Source organism: Mesitornis unicolor, unplaced genomic scaffold, assembly GCF_000695765.1.
Source record: "Mesitornis unicolor isolate BGI_N332 unplaced genomic scaffold, ASM69576v1 scaffold6457, whole genome shotgun sequence".
In the NCBI taxonomy this organism is placed as follows: Eukaryota; Metazoa; Chordata; class Aves; order Mesitornithiformes; family Mesitornithidae; genus Mesitornis; species Mesitornis unicolor.
In genome coordinates, this window is record NW_010198379.1 from 204,730 (window position 1) to 227,384 (window position 22,655).

The 22,655-nt window shown below is 43.3% G+C and overlaps 1 protein-coding gene across 5 annotated transcripts in view; it reads right to left on the reverse strand.

The window, feature by feature from the left end:
• The window catches only part of MITF (microphthalmia-associated transcription factor), a 48,435-nt gene that overhangs the window by 10,746 nt on the left and 15,034 nt on the right, over nucleotides 1-22,655 (reverse strand). For 3 of the 5 annotated variants that reach the window (XM_010189129.1, XM_010189126.1, XM_010189125.1), the window contains 3 exons: nucleotides 6,930-7,157; nucleotides 5,569-5,652; nucleotides 4,184-4,279 (listed from right to left, as the gene is read on the reverse strand). In XM_010189129.1, the coding sequence (XP_010187431.1) occupies nucleotides 4,184-4,279; nucleotides 5,569-5,652; nucleotides 6,930-7,157 (408 nt within the window). Of the gene's footprint in view, nucleotides 1-4,183; nucleotides 4,280-5,568; nucleotides 5,653-6,929; nucleotides 7,158-8,237; nucleotides 8,297-22,655 lie in introns of those variants that run through there. The other 2 variants (XM_010189127.1, XM_010189128.1) reach the window with 2 other exon arrangements.

Sequence of the window (22,655 nt, forward strand, 5' to 3'; positions counted from 1 at the left end):
AGTTGTCACATGCTTGAGGAAGAACACACTATTAATCAATCCCATTTTTCATGTGATTTGAAAGCTACCCACACAGAAAACATTTCGGTTTACTTGAGCTTGGTTTTCGCCTTACGCAACAGGAACATGTACCAGGGGGAGGAAGATTATTTTTACATTGAGTTTCCTCAATTACTTGTTCATTCTGCTCTTATTATTTAGGTATGTCTAAGCAAGGAGATTTATGCACAAGTAGTACAGGATTCCAACAAGACTTACCAAAGCTATCCCTTTCAATTTAAATGTATCTAAAGAAGTTCCCATTTATCCTGAGTGGATTATTTTACCCATCTCTCTTTTCTTTTCAAACTAGGTTCTGAAAAGACAGGTATAAACCACTTGGATATCTTATCTGAGCGGCAATTCTTCTTATCATCGCTGCTGCAATGATAACCAATCCCTCCAAGACACTGATGCCGCGGAGATTAAAGTATTCACTTTACACCCATGTAAATAATGTTGTTGAATACAGAGTGAGTCACAGCATGGGTTATTAAACCCCTACTGATGGTCCTTACCAGACTGAGACCTAAGCAAATTTCTCTGCCATTTGCAGCTACCGTAAGCAGCAAAGCTGACAAGAATCCATTGCAGTACCACCAGCTACAAGTTGTGCTGATACTGGTCTGGAACTTACAGTGGCCAACAACAAAGTCCCCTGACTCCATTTTTAAGTGGCAGGGTAAAAGACATAACTGAATTTTCATCAAGATCCAGTCTTTACAATTCCTTGCCCTCCTCTTCGCTCTTGAATGCAATACAATTAAAAAAGGAACATCTCTAATCAATCGAAGGTCACAGCTGCCCATCACAGACCACGGCCCAGGTTGTGACGCAGCCACACTAATGTCAGGATGACCGCACTCTCACTGCTCCACAAAGCTGACTCTTGTACCTCCTGGCCCCTCAAACGCAGCCGTGACACAGGCACAGCAGCGGCATCACGCACCCTTCTGACTTGGATGCGCTTTTTCTATTCATGCTCCTAAGCATGGAGAGAGCACAAAGAACTTGTTTGTAGCCCAGGGACTTGAAGTTCAGGAGGAGACATGCGAAATCTAATCAGGAATTTCAGGGAATGGGGACAACAAAAAAAAAATAATCAAAATTTCCCACTAATGTAGAAATTAGCATTTGCAAGGTTGCGTAAAGCAGCTAGGCTATAATTAAACATGGAGAGTAGTTAAGGTCACGTCAATGTTGTGCTGGATTTCTGTGCAAATGAACAGGACCTGGATGTCCCTGCTGAAGCCCTGCAGAAATCCCAAGCACCAGAGGAACCACATCAAGAGCTGGGCAACAACCAGAGCACAAGCACTGCCGATGCAGCATCAGCTAAGTAAAGGAGGATGGAGGCAGAAATTTGCACTCTTCTCTTTGGGACTAACTGAATACAACCCCTCTCACCTAAAAATAGAACGTGCTTACAACGTTTCAGCTCATCTCACATGACCAAAACACCTGCAGTTATAGATAGGTTAAAATTGAGACACATCCTCAGTTCCCAATTCTATTGTGGGTCCTAGAGGAATAAAAATTAGTTGATTTGTAAGATAAAGAAGAAATTTAAATACAGCATCATTCAGATCATCCATCTTTACTCTCCCAAAGAGTAAGTGAATGAAGAGTGGCTTATGCCAGGCTTAGCTTGTTATCTGCACTGAAACAGCATGGTCTAAAAAGCCTCCGTTCATGAGATTTGGTATTTCTAGGCCTTGGTTTCACAATAAATCACTGAGGCTTGTGATCAACGTGGCTGTTTCTAAGGTACCAGTAGACACAGGGAGGGATTTTGTGTCCCAGCTCATGTAACCTGTGACATATCGAGTTGTGTCCTTACCTACATGCACACGCTTGGCGACAGTCCCCGAAATAAGTCTGCTCCCTACTTCTGGCGTTTAACTTCCACAGGAAAGTCACATTTAAGTCACATTTGGAAGCGGAGCTGCACAAACTCACACAGCTTTCCATGGCAGACTCCTGCTAGGAACTGGTTAGTTGGCTGACTTGGTTGTCATCTTGACCTGGCACACAGGAGTACTTCACACAGTACCTAACAACCCAATTACCAGGTCATAGCTACACTGAAAAGCCTCTCAGCAAACCAGTGACCATTTGCAATACCTTTGGGCACAAAAGCCAAGCCAGGTAACTTGCAACCCAATACCAAACGTTTCCAAACACCTCCACAAGCAGACGATTGCAATGAGATCTTTCCAATGAAGAGGTACTTGGAGAAACTTCCCTTGGCTCGCTCTACCCAGAGATCTCCGATTTTGCTGATCAATTAAGCACTGTTACCCAATGGAACAAACTCCTTTTGTGCTTTGTTGGTTATGGAACAATCTCAGCCTTTGTCACAGGCTCAGCTATTTTTAAGTTGTGTCTCTTCAGAGACCATTTCCTCTCTTGGTTTCTTCCACCTCTACATAGCTCATTGTATAAACATTAATTCCTTATTAGTAAGATGTTGTGAGTTTTAAGAGCTAAATCCCTTTCCAAAAGAAAAGTGTCTGTTACATTGGGTTCCTTTCATTTCCCAAACCAATTGCTGGGGAACGTGGTTCAATTTCCATCTCTTCAGGTTAAGTCAGAGACTGAAATATACTTTTTGCCTCCAGCAATTTAAATGTATTAGTACAGAAGTCTTAATTCTATTATGCCATATATTTATTTTACAGATTTCACCACATACAGCGGGCAACTCCTGAAATTTCACTGTGGATCAGGCAATCTTTACAAGGCTGCTTGTCACATAGCAAGCAGGGGGGTGCAGATTATCCCAAATATTGACTACAAGGACTCCCTGCATCAAAAGAACGCAGAGTACCTGTGCCTATCTGGAAACAAAGAGCCACTGCTGGGGTCCTGTGAAATGAGATAGGAAGAAAAGCACAGAGAAAATCCAAGTCCCCTCTAATTTAATGGTTACCAATTACATGGAACCTGAACTCCAATAAAAAATAAAAATAAGAGGAATTCTCTTGAAAACGATCTTTTGATGGGTTTGAAAGTTTTCCTCTCCAACTCCAGGACAGATTGGACTTTTCAAGTAATCTTGGATAAAAATAAAACTCATTCTTTCTGGTAGGACCCTGCAGTGATTTCTCCATCTACCCAAAGGGCGCTCTATAGCAAGGGATGCTGGGGGGCCCCTTCCTGGGGCTGTGGGAATCCATGGGAGCATAGGACCAGGCTAACATGACATTGGACAACTGCTGTCAGCAAATGGAAACCTATGCTACAAAATCAAGGCTATGTGGTAAACTGTAAATTTTGGCACCAGATTAAAAAAAAGGAACAGACGCCAGCACTGGCAGACTTCTACTCAGCCAGATCTAACAGCACTTGAGCCTAAGGCTATCTTCCACAGAAGATCAAAATAAGATTACACCAGAAGGACGATTATATTAATGCTTGCAGCAATGGGAAGCAGCAAACAGAAACAGCTCCTTGGAGGTAACACGCACCTTCCCTCGCTCACCAACTTTCACACCTCTGTGTTCTTGTCTTTTGTCACTGGCTTCCTACGTCCCCTTCCCCCGTTCAGTTTTCGAGCTTCTTCATTCCTTCCCCTTCTGTTTGTTTTGAACATTGGTTTTTTTAATTTATTTTTTCTCTCCCCCTAATATTTTTAGCATCTTTGCTGTCATCTAACATCTCTCCATTTGAAATGAGGTTATGCTAAAGCTATGGCAGAGCTAACAGCTAAGCTCAAGCATCTCTGGACAGGGATGCCAACACGGGATTAAGCTTGGTGTGCAATTCTTTACTTGAATCTGGGTTGCCAGAGGTTCCTTCTAGGCTTTCTGAAGCCAAGTATAATGTCCATCACCATCTTTAATATCGATGGGTACGAGCTCATTTCTGTCAACTCAGGTCACTCTTCTCACTAACTTGACTTTGAAATAAGAAAAACAAACCTTTGCATTCCCTCACTCTGACTCCAGCTTGTGTTTTTAAATTCATGTTTTTCATCACAACTGTGTATTTTAAACTTTTCAAAGAAAACCTCATTATTTTATAGGGGACAATACAATAACTACTTAATTACACAGAGGAAAGGACATGCTGCAGCTTTGCGTTCTCTTGAGGAAAGGCAATTAAACTTAACAGGGAAACCAAATGGCAAGGACCATCGTACCGTATTTGCCATTTGCAGGGCTGGGTCCATCAAGCCAAGGATTTCTTCATTGTAACTGGACTCCAGACTAATGATGTCGTCGATCACATCATCCATCTGCAGCAGAAAAGGTGGACAAGGAAAAACAGATCAGTGATCAAAGCCACTGGGACACAGAGGGCTGACAAAGCCTTCAGCCACACAGCGGCTCTCTGGCCCCAGCAGAGGTGTCCCTGCAGTTTGACCACACTCCAAATCCCATCCCTCAGCCATGACCACTCAGGTCATGACAGAGCTGAGACCTCATGGCCTGACCCACTCCTCCCAGCAGTTCCCCTGCACCACCTACCCATGGACACACTGCAGCAGACAGCTCCCTGCAGGAGCTACGCTACCAATGTGACCCCCTCTCCCCTGTGCAGCACTGCCCATCTGCCCTCCACCTCCTTCCTCAAGCTGTGGGGTCAAAACCTGTATACAAACTATGCCCGAGCCCCCAACTCCTGCAGGGGAAGGGGTGGGAGCAAGGCTGGCTGTTGGGTGACAGGGTGCCTGCTGTCGACAACAGAACCCATCAGGTTTATGTTCCTCACACCCTCCCAGGGAGCAGCACCCGAGAGCAGCTCGGAGATGATTTTAGGTGGTGCAAGCCCTCTTCTTTCTGGGGCTGGGCTGGAAGGTGCCTCTGTAAGCTCCTGCATGGTCAGAAACAGAGCCCTCCAAGGCACCTGTGCAGGTGCCTCAAACCATCCTGCAAGATGGGCTACATCCTTTTTGCTAACTATAAAAATGGAGCTTAAATGACAGTCATCTACAAAATCAATGCATAAAGTTGATGGTAGAAATAGAAGCGTACGGGATTTTTGTATCAGCTCAAGAAAGTGTGATCAGACTGGAAGTGAGGGCAAGAAAGGAACTAACAGTTACAGCCCATGTCTGAAGTCTTGTTACTAGAAATAAAACACTTTTAGTTTAAAAATTAAAACCAAAAATATCAAAGGATGACTACTGAGGATGAATTACCACAGACGAATTAAAGCTTTCTCATACCATTTTTTTAAATGCAAGTGTGATCTGCACAGAAATGTGGTCTCAGAAACTATCAGGACAAGAACACGTAGAGGCAGTCTTGGCAAAACCACATTAGAAAAGATTTCCTGAAAAGAGACCTTAAAGCACGGTTGATCTGATGTTCTGCTGTAGCATTAGAGGGCTAGAAAAGCTCTAGCCCTCTTCGGATGTCTTAATGCTAATAAGACATGCTTAATGCTAATATTGTTCCTTAACTGCATCTTATATTCAACTTCTTAAAGACATTATGGGGCAAGTTTATTCTCCTACATAATTTCAAACGAACATGCTCATGAAAAGGGGACCTGTGCTCCAGCTCCTGTGTCATCCAGTACCTGCATGCATGATGCTCGTGAGTGTGTATTCAGAGCCGGGCACTCACTCTCAACCCTGCTTTGCTCTTCAAATTTATAAAATCCCTGCAGAAATAAAAAGGAAAAGAAAAAAAAAAAAGAAGAAAAAGCAAAGCATGGATCTGAGTTCATGGCACAGTCTCAGTCCCAAGAAAAGCCCGACTGAAACAGTGTCATGCACACACGTGCCTGATGACACAGCAAAGTGAAGCTGTGAATATCTTAAAGAAAAAAAGATTTGGGTACAACTGGGATGACAGGATGGAATTATTTGATTTTCACTTCTTTTCAAGCTATGGAGCACGAGTAATTTCTCTTGCATGTGCAAAGTATGTTCTGTAATTGCTTCTCAAAGTTGCATCACGTTCTCCTCAGAGGGCATCTACACTGAAAATCCGGCACAAAGGCTCGAGGGAGGAGGATGGGGGGACACAAGGAGCTCTACAATTGTCTCATATCTGTCAAATTACAAAAAGATCAACGTGATTCTTATATTTGTTAACAGCTTTCAAATCATCTTCCTTCAGCACCCGAGCACACACTTAACACCCAACTAAGTTTTTGCCAGCAAAGATTCAGACAAGGTTGCAAAGGACTTCTAGGCATAGGCTAATGAAGTCGTATTTGCAGCACTGAGCTCATGGTGGAAAAGCAATCAGCAACATTTTAGGGTATATTAGCTGGGATAATTTGGCCTTCTCTAAGCAAGAGACTTGCCCAAATTATACTGTAAAAATATCTAAAATACCTCAAAAAGCTTTGTGTCTTCAGTTATTTTTGCTGTGCTCTTTGCTCTCTCTACACGAACGAGCCATAAATAACATTATTGCAGAAAGCTACAGCTTACAAAACTGCTTTGTATTCTCCAAAGGTCAATTATTCACTGCCTGCATCAAGCAAGGGGGAGGAAAAGTAGTTTTAATAAGCATGATCTAGCTAAAATAGCTCAAAAAACAGGAAGTTAGAGGGACACAGTTTTTTTGCCAAAATGTCCTATGCAAATAGACCAAACTCCCAGGAAATGTGGTAAATTCCCCTACACTGGTCAGTTTGAAGAGTCAGCTTGACAGGGTGCTGATTCAACTCATTTAAACTGTACTTTTACCTCGAGAGGTTGGACTGGATGATCCTTGTGGTCCCTTCCAACCTGGTACTCTATGATTTTATGACTCTAAATATATATTCATCAGGCAGACACAAAGGCAGCAGTTGCATTTTCAAAGGGAACAGTTCAGAAAAGAAGATAAACACAACAACTTAACGAGCAAACACGGTTTAAATCAGACAGCGAGCAGACTGTGATCCCATCTTACTGCAGAACACGCACAGCGAGAGCATGTTACCTCTTTCTCGCAGTTGGAGTTGAGGGTCAGCATTGCCATGGGGCTGTTGGGCGCGCTGCTGCCGGTGCCGGGCGGCATGACGTGGTCCCCGGGCTGGTTTGGGCACGGCAAGCTCAGGGCTTGGCTGGCATGTTTGTTGGCTAGGGTGGTGGACAGGTACTGCTTGACCTGCTGCCGCTGTGCTTGCTGGATGTGGTACTTGGTTGGGTTCTCAAGGTGAGTCTGCACCTGCACGACACCGTTTAAAAAGAGCGTTATTGTTCAGCAACGTTATTATATGTGCTATGGATTTGAGCTGTCTGTGACATACATATCAGTGAAGCATCTGAAAGTACAAACCTGTGCAGCTCCAACCAAGTCAACAGTGCTTCCCTAATTCACACGAAGAAATCAGTTTATGAGCTAGGGTTTCATTAACCCACTTATTAACAGTAAACCAAGAAATTCCAGTTATTTTTCTACAAGAGATGTCGCACTTAAGACGAATGTTCAGGTTTTCAGGTTTATATGGATGCTCCAGAACAGATGGTTCTCCACTGCAACCTTCAGATACATGACATTTAGGATTCACTAAAATATGGACAAGTTGCACTGCAGGACTCCTTTTACTTGTTAGCGGCTACCAATTAAAACCAGTACGGATTGCTACACTTCATCAGATGTCAATAACGGAGACCAAAAGGTTTGTTGTTGGTATGTGTTTTGTTTGGGTTTTGGGGGTTTTTGGTTGTTTAAGTAACACCTTGGTTAAAAAAAAGGAATACGCCAATTTTGCCGACAAATTATTTAGATCTCAGAAATATGGCCTAAATCATATACAAATAAGACAGTCTGTTTATATAAACACATTATGCAAATAAGGTGCCAGAAAAGAAGTGTTTCAGTTCAGATCAATCACTGTCCCCAGCAACAGCTATTTCTGTATTGAAGATAAGCCTTCAGTCCTTGGAATTTTTTCATATACAAAATAGGAAAAACCCCACACCGAACTATTCTCGCATACCCTAAATACGCAGGAGAAGAAAGGCAACTTTTTCCATGAAAAGAGTTCACCATATCCTGGAAACTCTTTGTCCCCTTCGCTTGATTATCAATGTTTTTATCGGAAGGTAGAAAATAAACCAAAATATAACAACACTGAGAAGTTATTTTGATTTAGCACTGTTCCATTTAACTCTGCTGTTACAACATGCATGTCCACCACCTATTTTTATCAGAGAAATTAAATAAAGCATACTAGATACCAGTGGAAAAGGATTTCCTGTATATTAGCAACAGGATTTAAGTAAGTCTGCAATAACAACTCACCTGGTAATGATTATACTCAAGCATTTCCAGCATACTACTAACAGGTAGTGAGAGAAGCGGCTGCAGTATCCTCTGCGCTGTGCTGCTCCAGTTTGAGGGGTTCACATATGGAAGCACCATAAACAAGCTACCAAAACCCAGCAGAAGGAACCGGAACGCCGCTGCTCAGACTTAATGTAACCTACGCTCATTAGCCACGCATGGAGAGAAAAACAGTTCACACAGGGGCTCTTTTGGGAAGCTCTGCGAGTTTAGCCCTAAGTATTGGTATTTTTTTTCCCCGGCTTTGACGTCATGCTTTTTCATAAACATAAAAGGACCTTTTAAGTGATGGGCTATCAAAGTCAGATTGACAGTGCGCTCAAGGCTACTTTGCTATTCATCTTTCGTTCCAGTCGTACTAATAGACGGTGGTATTTTTCTTTTGCAGTAAGGTTAAAAGTTTGGAAGTACAGAGTAAGAAATAACTGAACAAATGCCCCACGAGCCCAATGCGTGTCCCAGTGGATAAAACCACGGGGCTATGCTCCCAGCACCCACCACCCATCCAGGACCTGCAGCTCGACCTGGTGCTGTAGAGCCCATCCGTTCTGTCCCAACCTCCAGCTGGAAGAGGCTTTCCAGAGCAGGAATAGGTGACATGGGCTAAAGCGTCTCCCAAATGCACTCACACACTGTTACAGTGCTGTGCACAGTTCCTGCACCTTCCACAGCTTTCTTCTTTCTATCCAAGGCCTTCACAAACAGTTGTACTCAAGCACGGGCATTAAAAGCTGCTCAACTTGCTTTACTTAACAAAGCCTCTGCTGCACAGGGAAGCACACTCAAGACAGCACTTCTAGAGAGTTTAATCTGATTTGTAGCACTAAACTGCAGGACAACACAACACACAAGTCTGCTGTGATAAGTACAGCACTCACTTTGTCGGTCCCAAACTGAGTTACCAATTTTCTTATCACGAGTGGTAAGAGCCATGCTACCCAGATAAGTCTATTTTTCACTTGAATTTTCATCTTCCGAGCAGATAAAGTTACCAGATAAGAAGTTCTTTTCATGCCACTTATCTTTGAATGTGTTATTTTAAAAACAAGTCCTACTTGTTGGACAGAATTTGCACGTTTCTGTTCCTCCACAGACACCACGGTTGTTTCTCCCTTGACCCTGCCAGGGCAATGGGACAGAGCAAAGCTTCCCCTCTCTGCACCCATCTCCTCCCCACACTCCCAGGAGAGGGACCAGCGAAACTCCAAGATCCACATCTCAACCATACATCATCAAATATTATATTATTTATTATACATGCTAATACACTGAACTAACTCCACTACAGATCAAGTTTTGAAACACACACTGCCTAACTGACATTAGGATTTTTGTTGGCAAAACACATACTTATTTCACAAGAACATACTTTTCCCAGGATTTTGTTGCATTATCCTACATTAGAACAGTTTGTGTTATTTTACTAGTCCATAATTATATTTCTTCCTCATTTTTTAGTAGTTTGTGCTGCTCTTGGATGCCAGTGAAGGCAAGAGAAAAGAGAGCTGTGCATTCTTTCTCCAACTTTTAAGTTGCAGATTTCTACCCAATACAGAAATGAAGTTATTCTCTAAGAATTCTCATCTTGCTGAGCAGTGCATCCTCTTGGTACAAGGCAACAGATTTCAGCTGCAGTTCAGAAGCTACTGTTTGCTTTTTTCTTCATTTTCTGGGGAATCTTTCTTGCTCTGCCCACCATTACAGCGCAGGTAACAGCTAAATAAACATTACTGTGTATTTATGTGCAGCATAGCCCCAACGGCAAATTCTAATCCAGTCGGTTTAATTCCTGCCACACCACACAGTCACTCTGGCTCACATAAAAGGGTGTATCCTGGAAGTATTCTGTATTATCCACTAGACCATGTTTTCATGTAGAGTCTTGCTACACATGGGCAACAAGTGACTCAGGAAATTCATTTACTGCCAGGTGTCTGGGTTCAAATCAGCAGCAGCTGTGAAGATGCTCTATTGCCTTAACAGAGAAACCTACCAGATGTGTAGCCATTACACACCAGATACACACAGCTCTCCAAGGACGTGTCACCTTCTCTCACGAGTCCACAGTGAGCTGAAGAACACAGAGAGCTGCCTTTTCTGCCATTAAACTGCTTCTAAATGATGGAAAGGAGAGATCTGGGGACTGAACGTTTCCTTTTAATCCACAGCTGGTCAAACACTTCCACACTTGAATACAAGAACAAACCATTATTTTCCAAATGGAGGAGAACGTGATGTAACTACTGAGAAACTTCAGTTTGATTCTTTGTTGTGTGCCCTCTCGAGCTGCCATATGAGCTCCACCATCAAAATCTGGTGGAGATTTATCTTGGTGAAGCCAGTATTTTTTGTTGAGACTAACTCTGTCTTCGGCCTAAAGCATCCTTTCCTGCGGCCTCTACATCAAAGAGAGCCCAAATGTGTCTACTTGGGCAAATGTCCCAAGATGTATCAGTCATGGTCGGCCTGTAAATAAGCCATAAAGCAGCCTTACTTTTTGACAAAATAGCTCACAAAGTAAAGAGCTGCAAAATAAACCCTAAAATGCCATTCCACTACCCTGGATTTGAAACCATGAATAAAAGCTTTGACTTAATGAAGATCTAATTTTAGTCCTCGGCCCCTTCTTGCCTTTGGGGTGAAGAACAGTTCTTGTTGTTCTTCCAAGTTTGTGAGACACAAAGTGCAAGAGAAAATTTATTGGTTTGGATACACTCCCTAAGAAACGCAGCTGAAGGGGGCATGCAAGAAAAACGGAACATGAAACTGGATCTTCTGTTCTCCACCTATCTTAGGGAATCTCAGCCCAACTTTTGCTGTAACATTACTAAACTGAGTAGAACATTGGTTTTGGGGGCATTTTGGTATTGGCAAGCAAGAAGTAATGAAAGTATCATCTGCAGAATGCTGGAAATTATTTAAGACAAGATGGCAAACTCAGCTAAACTTATCACACCATAGTAAGAGAATTTGGTTGCAATGAACTACAGGGGAAAGGCTCTCTCATACCTTCACTAACCTCAACACCTGACTGCTAATTCCAGTGCGCACATCCAGTTCAAGTACCCGAGTAGGGGGAAAAGTTTCTGAGAAGCCGCCTATCTTCCTCCAGAAACAAAAGTAATAATCCATATTGGTAGAGCAGATTTCTGCAGCCCTTTGGTCTGGTGTCAATCAAGCAAACGCTTAATCAATGGATTTCATCAGTTTTAAGCACACACATGATATCAGCGGGGATTTCAGGTGTACTTCAGACTGCATTCTTCAAAATCTTTGTATTACATTACACATCAATGACAGGATTTCTGAGTAGACCCACATACCTCGTGCAGTCTGAAAAACTAAAAGTATTTCTCGTTAAGGTGATTGGGGGCACAGGAATCCAAACACAAAGCATTGCTGCATGCTTAAGTGGCAAAGCACACGGCTCAAATAATTCTTCTGCATGAAGCCAATGCAAGCAACTGAAGCAATACTTCTGGTACCTGCTCCTCCTGTCAAGTCTTGCTGGCAATAACACCGAGACTTAATTTCCTAATAACTGTTACTAATAACTTCTTAGTGATGGCAAGGACTTGGAACAGTGCAACATGGGAACAGAGCAATGCACCCCCACTCCCAGTGGGTACACACAGACCCAATGCCTTTTGTAGAGGCACACAGGAGAGTTCACTCATGGGCAGGCAAACCTATGGGCTTGGCCAACGCGTTTTGCACAGCGTAATCCAGAAACTAAACTGCCAATGATTAAAATAACAGGCCACTTACACCTGAATAAAAATCCGTCGTTAACCGTGGTTTGACTACCAATCATCCCCTAGCGAAATTGCAAGTTCGTTAATTACTGCAGGATCAAGCTTTGACCCACCAGTACTTCTGGATGAAGGTAACTGGTCTTAGTTAGTTGGCCTGCATTATTTATATTAGAAATAGAAAACAGAAATAGAAATTTGTCCATGCAAGGGCTTAGTTTGTTCAAAATGGGTACCTGCAGGAAGCAAGCACAAATCCCACATATCTTGTGTTAAGATTATTTCCTCAAGGTGGAATGCTGCTTATTCACTTTGCCATCTCAGTTAATACTTAAAATCATGGAAACATAGAATGGTTTGGGTTAGAAAGGACCTTAAAGATCATCTAGTCTCTGCCATGGGGTTCACGATGCCACGGGGAAAATCACAATGTCTTACTTGTCACATCTCCAGCTACCACTGCTTTCAAACTTCACTCCAGGGAGAAGTAAGGAAAAAATATTTAATTCAGTATTATTACAGAGCAGTTTTGTATGAACAGCCTTCTGTGCTGCATTATTAAAAGAAAAAAAGGAAGTTACACAACTCTGAAGCACTTAATAGTCATTAGTCACTTGTGGTCTTTCCCGTAACTATTATAACAACTTAATGTGCAATTTCATCGCTAAAACTTCTGCAGATATCCAGACTACCACTAATTTACTCATGTTCCCACGACATTCGCATGAAGTGGAGAAAAGGCAACACGGCCAAGTCGAAGACCCATCAGAAACAAAACATTAAACGAATTTGAGGAGAACAAAGCCAGTTCTGAACTCGCCACACTTGAAACCCCAATGTCTGAGCAGACCCTGTCCACCCTGAGGACAGCGATCATGTCCCGCTTCAGGGAGCCTGCACAGGCCTCCTTGCACCTCCTGACCCTGGGACTTCCTCTGCCACCTCTTGATCTTCCCCCCTTTTCATCTACCCCTTTTTTCATGGCAGATACTGCACTCCTATCTCTCTTACCCCCTCTGGCAAAAGCCACCACCACTCCAGAGCCCCTGGTCACCCCAGTGCCAGGGACTCACCACAGGTCCTGCCCAGAGCCAGCCTGTGCTCAGGCTCTGCCACGCTCGGGCCTAGCTGCTCAGGCGGGAGTCATTTGTGCAGCCAAAACATCTTCTCCTGCTGTCCTACTCCCTTAAAGGGCACAACAACCATTTCTGAACAAAAAGCTAAGGACCAGGACATGGATTTTAGCAGCGGAGACCTCACTGCCTGTGCAGGCCAAGCTGAAGATGCTCCAAATTCTCCCTTGGTGCAGCACAAGGGACAAAAGGCCATCACGATGCCGGTAGCTCTCCCATGAGCTGGGAAGGGGCATATTTCTGTTACCCAAACCACACAGAAGGAGATTCACCAAAAATATCACTAAACCTTCCTGCAAAAGTGAAGTCAAACCACTTAATGCTTCATTTAAGCAGAAATAAGCCTGGGCACAGGGACATATGAAAGACTCACAGAGGACAGTTAACCAAGGGCGAAGAAGACTTTTCCTTCCACCCCCTCACTTTCTTTCTTTTTTTAATTAAAAAGACCATTTGTTTCAAGTAAATTGCCTTAGGACTTAAGAGTTTATTATTACAAAAAAATACTTTTTGGTCAGTTTTCTCAGTTCAATAGAACTTTTTGTTGCTTCGACAGCTAAACGTCATGAGATTTTTAGGAAAGGTTAAAATTCTGTGTCGTTTCACAATTTATGGTACCCAAAGCAAAGCGATACAAAACCACCTCCGCTGATGTGTTTTGCAAGGGCTACAGTCTTCAGCTAGGTCCTGAATGCCTGTTTGACACGTTAGTCCAGGGCTTCAAAGCTGCTTTCACCCATCACTTCCAAGAATTAAATAAACCAAACAGCAGCAGCAAAAATGTTTCCTAGGACTTAGAATAAAAAGAGAAAGCGGCATAAAGAGGTACCTATTCTTTTGGGCTAAGGAAAAAAAAACCAAAATTGAAAATGTCGTAGGAGAATGATAATCAATTCATGCCTCCTACATTAAGAGCGATTTATTCTCCTGAAGCTTTCTAATTCAAGTTCAAGATCCTGCAAGTCGTATTCACCACAGCTTGACCCACTAAGCCTGGAAATCCTGAAGGCCATAAACCAAAAAATATCAATTATTTAATTAAAATATTGATCCTGGGTTTCACGGCAATGTCACGAAGAAGCTTTCTACCACCCAACTCAGAGCAATCCAAATAACCAGCCAATGGATTCCCTCATTCTCCAAGAGTTTCCCTCATGCAGCATTCAAACATTAAGCAACAGCATCACATTTATTCCCCAAAGGATGTCAGTGAACTGAAGTAGCTTAGCACAAGAAATTCAGCCCTCTAGCTTTCTGAAACCTCTCCAGGTCTCCACGATGAAACAGCCACCTCATTTGAAATGCAATCACAATTAAGTTGATTGGGTTGTGATCTATCATTCCCCACTGGGCCGCTGTGGATTTAGTAAGAGATAAACCTATTGGTAACTTCTCCAGTCATTCTCCCCTTCACTCCCATTTCTTTTAGCCCATAATTCAGGAAGAGTGGCCACAAGAACACTGACCAGAAAGCCCAAGAACAGGAAAAAGGTGAAGAGTTACTTGTATTGACAGGGGAATGACAGGCAAAACGAGCTGGTTCCAAAATGTGACCTTAGGACACAGCCAACGCAAGGAAATGACATCAGTTAGCACAATAAAGGTCCCTGGTTATTTAATTCATCCAAAAATCCCTCTGAACTTTGCAACCCAAGGCAGGTATGAGAAAGTTATTTAAGATCTGGCATCACCATTGCAGTCTAAGTGGATCCAACAGTCGTCTTCAAGCACAAATAGTTACAAAAAAGAAAAGGCACATTGTACAGAAGGAACATCATTTATACAACCAGGGGTTGTTTTGCCCATCACCAAAAATTCCTCTGGATAACGTGACTTTTTATCCAACGGAAAGACACGATGCAGACAAAAAGAACAAAGTTGTTGTGGATTAGTATTTAAAAACTGTGCTTTAGCTATAGAAGCACATGACAACAGTATCTAAGGAAATTAAAGAGAGCTCAGCCAAATTTGCTGAAGGCAAAAGGAATTGATGTAATTTACAGGTTAGTGGCATGCTAAGCTGCCATTCCACAAGTGTGGCTTTCAGACAGCGTCCAGCCCTTTGAACTTCTGCGGTTTTTTGTTAGGAACCCAGCATTTCAGCTGTTTACTCACGCCATAAATTTTTATTTGATATAGTTATCAAAAAGCACTGCAACACTTTAGGACAGACAAGTAATTGACTCCATAAAATGTCAGCCACTAATCTTTCGCTAGGATTTCACCTACCCCAGGTGTTTCAAAGCGTAAATATTTTATGACTACGAGACAACATCAGCCACACAGCTGCACCTGACAGGTAAGTCTGAATTATGGCACTGCCACTGTAAAAAGCTTAATTCAAGCACCTCATATTTACATCCACTTCTGCCACCCTCCTCTCTCCTAAGGAAGCTGGGCAGCACTTTCATGGGTTCTAGAGGGGTTCGGATTGCTCACAGTAGGACACAAATGATGCCTCCTTACAGGAACTGTCAAAAGACAGACAAAGTTGCTTCCAAACGCTCTCTTGCAAGACCTGGTGTAGGGAGGTGAGCTCAAGAGGGAGCAGAGCCACAGGACTACACCAGTATGGACAGGCTGAAGCCATCTCTGCTCCTGGCTTCTCCTTGCAAAGCCTCTCATAGCCCAAGCACAATCATCCACCCTTCCCACCAGATTTACCAGGCCACCCTAACGCAGTTCACTATCGCCTTGACAAAGTCATTTCAGAAAGGCAGAAGCATTTGTCCAACCTTATCTTCCTCCTAAGGCTGCCAAGCATGGCATTGGCCGGTGCCAGCTTGGACTTGCAGTCGCATATTTAGAGCCTGAGCAAGACTCTCAGTTACACTGCACAGGGGTTACTAATCCAGTAGCCCCTGCCGGACCTGTGGGACACACTATTTCACTTCTAGACCTCTGCTTCATTGCAAGCCTGCTGGAAAAATGGGTGTCTTGTCTTTATGACTTCCCTCTACTGCACTTCCCATGGCAGGGAAGAGGTGCAGGATATCCATCCTTCTCCCCAGCAGTGCCTTGAACTGGTCAGACTGCTGCTTAAATCACATAAACCTTCGCATGTGCAAAGAGCTGAGAGATTTTGGGTGTATTTGTAGGGCTCACACTCAAGACATCATGCACATTGCCATAGAAAAGGAGGAACATGAGGTTTTCCCCAGGTCCTGCAGTGCCATGAGGAGGCAGTTTCTACTGATGAGGAGAGGCAGACTTCTCCATACCTGGCTTTGCTCAGCAGAGCTGATCTGTCCAATGTGAAGAACACAAATGGGACTGGGTAAAATAACAGCACCTTTCATTGAAAATGAACCAAAGAGAAACAGAAGTCAGTTTTATACAAGATCTTGAGTAAAAAGTAACCAGACCTAAATTTAAAACAGAAAGGACAGCACATGGTGACTCTCAGACAAAAATCCTCATCCATGGAGTTACCACACACAGAATGGGGCAGGTTGTTTATTTGTCCAGACTTGGATAAAATTAAAGAAATTCCCTGTCTCCATGCCAAAAGCAGATTTTAATGCTGTAAATCCACTTTGCCCCTGTATGCACTTGTTTTAAATGTACATCATGCAATACTGACTTTTCCGAGGTGAAATTTAAGCTAAAATAGCCTATTTTGCCCATATTGTAAACACAAAGTATAAGAAGGGAGGAAAAAAGCCCAACTTGATACTTTAATAAGTTTTAAAAGCCCATACCCTCAACGCTGGTCTTATTTGTCACTATGAGGTTTGGGAAAGATTGCTCAGTTTTATACCATACAAGACAAAGTTTGGAGCCAAGATCATTCCCAGCGTTGTGGAATGTAATTTTTGCTACTTTGGGGCTAAACAAGCAAGTTTTGTTAACAAGTCTTTCAAATCCACAATGGCAGCTTGTGAGAAAGAACAGGATATTGCCTGTGGGCTACTGAAGGATTTCCTTACAGAATTGCAACATTCAGCACTGAAGCACAAGATAGGAGGAGAAAAGTAAAGATGGTCCTAGATCAAAATAAGGCAAGCACCCAAAAGCCACAAAGAGGAACGGTTGTACCCTTCTCTTTTTTAAATTTGCAACTCAAATGCAACTTTTGGATTATTATATTAGAGGGAAAATGCTTTGGTGGCACAGTGCACATCAAAAGGACATCACAGTTTGGGGAGGAAGGGACCTTTAAAGGTCACCAAGTCCAACCTCTGCACCTTGTTGCACACTTGGCTGAGGACATCCACACTTGGTGCATGCTTATCCAAAAATGACTGAGCTGGAGGACTGCTGCACTCATTCACATCCTCACAAGGGGCTGCAGGGCTCTCAGGGTCACTCCCAAATCTCCCATCAAGAACATGCCATGAATCACCACCCAAAGGGGAAAACATCACAAATGACACCATACCCAACCGGTGCCACGCAGTGCTTAGCCTGTGCACCTACTGCAAAGCTTTCCTACCAAAACTTGTAAAGAAGGATCCAAAAATAAGAGTGAAAATGGTTTCAAAAGGCCCATTTGTTTTAGCAGACCTCTTGGCAAGGCGCTGGCGGCAGCACAAAGGACACTTGTGGAGCACGCCTGTTGTGAGGCTACTCCCTTTACAACACACAGAGCCACCAGAAGAAGTCAGCAGGAGAAGGAAGATTTGGTTAATCCCAACAGTTTCATGCTGTTAACGTGCCCTGAGCTTCTACATGTCACACTTAATCAAGAATTAGAAAGACTTAGCTGGGCTCTATACTGCTTTGCCCACAGCCAGTGATAGATCACGTCAGCCTCAATAGGGAAGGCTTGAATAACCGGAAGAATAAAGCAGTCTGGAGACATCCCTTTTATTCACAATACTAATACCATCATTAGACACAGCCTAAAATAATAATAAATCGCCGACTTCATTTAAGTGGAGGAAATGCAAGCTGGCTTCCCAGCGAACTGCTCGAATTTGATCCTTCTGTTCAACGAGCTGTGATGTTATTTATGACTGCATTAAAACCTACCCAGTTGTAATAAAACAGGTTCAGGACCTCAGAGCGCTTGATCATCATGTTTTCGAACGTAAGATAATCCAAGTCACCTTCATGCAAACTCAACTGGCTGCTAAATATCAGAATTGGGGTTTTGGGGGGGACTTTGGCGAGCCACCAAGGTGAGTGCGCTCCTTGTATAGGGTGGCAAGTCACTGCTCTGAAGGAGAGTTAACCCAGGGGCCAAATTGCTGCCACAGAGCATCAAACCCGAAAGCCAAGGGTGTCAGGGTGACTTGTGGAGGATGGCAGCTCTTCCTAGGGAGAAGAGTGCTAATGCCCAGCACTTCCATTAAGAAACATTACATCTTTCATTTCCAAAGTAGGTGCTACAGCAAACATCGCAGGAGCCACAACAGATTAAAGGTAACAACAGTTAAGTATGTTTATTCCACTCCAATTTTAAACCTGGAAACCACCATGAAACTTAAGTGTTTTCCTTATTTCATAGCTAAAGCTATGCTGCCACTTCTGCAACACAAATAGGTATTTAAGGCAAAGAGCCATTAGGTTGCACGGCCTCACCTCTGGTCCTCATGATCTTATTCCCACACCGGTCAGACAGTAGCTGTCATCTGACTCTCAGAGACCAGCATCAGCTCATTTATTAAATAAGGATGCCAACATTTCAGCCCTTTTAATATCTCAGGCCTTGCATACATAGAGACATAGCATCACCATCTATTTTATACTTGTAAAAACACCACCCAGCCATTCAGCCATTTGTGTATCCTTCCCCACACCTGCCCCTCCGTGTCTCCCAGAGATGAGCTGTTGAAAACCCTTCTCCTCGTGTTGTTTCACATACGGTAAGCAAATAATTAGTTATGCTGTGAAATGAGAAGCTCCTCGTCCACATAAATGACCCCTGGTCAGGCCAGCGGATGGGACAGTGGCAGGACCGGCACCTGAACCAGCCAAAGCTGGACACAAAACACGAGTGAGCTGTCAGCAGCCCTGGTTGTACTGCAGCTGTGACAGAAAACTGTGGTCAGGAGCAGGACTGCAACAGATACTGCACAAGTATAACGGAAACCGGTAATGAAAACATCAATCGTGAACAACAGGTTATATATAAAGATAATCTAAACTGCTGCTGCGATGCTCTTCCAGTATATACACATATATACACATATACACACATACCCTGGCGCTGCAGCATTTGCAGCATGCGAGCACATACAACATCTCCAGTCCACAAAGGACTACAAACTCTATTTTCTCCTATGTGGAGGCCTACCAAGGTCTTTCTGCAGGACTGGACTCACATTTTATTACGTGACACCAGCCAAATTCCACCTTCCCCAACAGCTTACAGAAACCTCTTTGCAGTGGTTTCATCTGAACTTCAAAAAAGCACAAGCCCACAGCTCACCAGGAGAGCTGCATCCACAAGACACAAAGAGGAGTGTGTGTTACCATTCCAGTTCTCCAAAGGTTAGCTGCAAAGAAGAATCGCCAAGAAACTCAGAAGGAATGGTTTTGTCAAAAGAAAACGTCCTTTGATAAAGAAATTTGGGGCCTCCAGGCTTGGTCTCAGAAGAATCCTATTTTAAACCGCACTTGACCCACGCTAATGTAACCCTTCAAGTGCTGCTGCAAGAACAAGATAATGTTCACAGGGGGAAAGACCCAGCATCTTCCACTAAAGCCGTATTTATTGAAGTAAAAAATCATGCATTTCCTTCTAACACTGAAAAACACGAACAACATAACATGTATTTTACAACCTACCTCTCATCTCTGATTGGTAACATACACAAAGTTTCAGCTATCCAAAAAATGGTATGAGAACACAACCTGGTATTCTATGATCCTATGATTCTATGATTCTAATTCAAAGCAACCAGTTGCTACAGTTAGACTGTTATTAGAGATTAGATGTGAATTAATTAGTTCCTAACTCAATCTTCCCCACTTTCCTCATCCTTTTAAACCTCAAGTATAAGCCCATTTACAGGATGGAATCAATATTTTGAGATATCTTAATGCTTTAAAAATGCAAATAACGTCACACTGAATGGAGTTTATTTAAAATATAATAAAATTGAAAAGAAGAATAATAAAATTTGGGGGTTTTTAACACCTGCTAGGAGTCAGAGGAGATGCCAGCACATCCACCATAGCAAACAGCTGGGGTTTGACAACAGCAGATGCAGCTGCACCGGTCTCAAGGACACCACAGCGAGCTGAGCATCCTCCAGCAGCGCCGTGCAGCGCATGGGACACCCTGGGGACCAGTTCTGAACACCACATCACTTCAAGCCACTGATGTCAGAGCAGCATCAGTAGTGGCTGGAGAACATGAGGTCTTCTCCTTTAATTTCCTGACATGAATCTAATCAGTACTCACCAACAGCACTTACTATATCAACATCTAACAAGTGGAGGCAACTTGGAATCTACTTCAGAAGTGCTTTACTACCCCTCACCAAGGGCAGCGCTGGCCTTAGGTGGTATTGGTGCTGACATCCTTGTTCTCACCACTCACTGACTGCTTTACCCTCAGCTCTGGAGGGCTACACTGACCCAGCAAACGAAACCACTAAGCTGATTTGGAAGGAGGTGGAGAAGTCACCTTTCCAAAACCAGGCCTTTCTTTACATCTCAAACTGCCCCAGCAGTCCCACGTAACTTTTAGTGTGGTCCCAAAAGTGCACGGATTGGCATAACCATTGGGGCAGCGACTACCAGGGCTGCAAAGGACATCATTGCCACTGTCAATACATCACAGAACTGTAACTGAAAATTAAAAATGGGTACAAATATGGAACTGATTGAGCAACAGCCAAAGCTGCTTCTGCCTTACCCCATCTGGTGGCCTATTGCTAATATACAGCTAGTAGCAGCAGCTATGCAGGCACCTTATCTGGAATTGCAGCTACTAGAGAAGAAAATGCAAAGATGGATTAAGTTATAGTTAATAATAGTTATCTGTCGTGACTTCCTGGGTCCCAGAGCAGTCGGCACATTCCTTGCTCTGCATTGAAAGCGGAGCGTCTAGACATGGTGTGCTCAGATCCGACAGAGCCATCAAGAACCGACTCAGTCCTCACAGCCTTTAACCAAAGCAGACAAATGGAATTAATCCATGTTCTCAGGGAAAGTGCAAGTTCAGAGAAAAGGGTTTGCTAAGGATAAGTCCTGGATGCAGGCAGAAGCCCTGGGCTGGAAGGTTTCTCCCTGTTGCTCACATTAAACACTGCAGAGAAAGGCAGTTCTGAAGAGTGACCGACATAGGGACCAGCCACAGGGAATACGCAGCACTCCAGAGCAGAAGGCACCACTTCTCTTCTTGCAAAAAGCCAACATACATTAGAAAAGGATAAACTCTTTTGAAAAGCCACAGTGGCATGATTAAACACCACTTTGCCTTTTACACAGCAAACCATCCAGGGCTGAACCCTTAAGGAATATATGAACTTTCATGTGAATGAAGCCATTAACTGCCATGCAATGAATGGTGCCTGTGGTCCAGAACTCATTTCCTTTCAGAAAGCTTACGATGGCTACACACAAGTGCTGACTCACTGAAGGTCATTCTGCTCCTTGTCTGAACAAACTGCTTCTTTGAGACCTAGGCTATTTCAGAAGAGAGTACTGCTGGTGGGAGTCAGGAAGCAGAACTGTAAAACAAAATTAGTACTATAGTAAAATAGTATTAGACTGCTCAAAGGATGACTTTTCAACAGTAAATTATGATAATACAGATGATTGCTGCTGAGGTCTCACTTCTCAGGATTTTCTGTTTAACAAGACAAGAATTAACCTTAAAGCACTGTTTAACAAGGCAGGAATTAACATTAAAGCTTATAAATAATAATATATTACTAGATAGGGAGGAAAAAATACTCTGAAACTCCCTCTTGGGGTTTTCTAGAGCTCGCAGCAGTGAACCCTTAGGCCCAGACCTTTTGAAGGTGCCATCTGCTGTGAGACCACAAGCTTGGCTGCAGCGATGGCTCCAGCGTTGCTGCACATCCAGTACCCGCAGCACTCATGGCCTGGGACACTTATTGGCAGTGCTCAAAAGGAGAGATAAATGGACAGATAGATGCAAGGAGTACATTGCCCCGAGACAGCAGAACAGCTTTTTGAACCGCTGGTTTCTTTACACACAAGATGCTCCTGGTAATGCCAGTGTGTTCATTCGTGGACATGACACAGGCTCCAGCCAGGGTGGGAACAAAACCGCTGCTGTCAGAAGCCAGCACTTCACGCAAGTGGGCTGCCCAAAAACAGTCAATGGCTTCTGGCTTGTGCAAGCCACAGCAACTTAGAAATACAGGAATATTTACTACACATGTTCCAGAGAGCCAGCACATACTACTTCAAATGGTTTTTGTTTCCCTATCTCACACTGTCTACAAAAACCAGGAATGGGGATCCAATTTACCACAGTACAGTTGTGTCTTTGAGGACAGGGAATGCTCAAGGGAAACACACTCCTGTTTTATCACTTAAGCTATTTTAGAGCTCCACTCTTACCT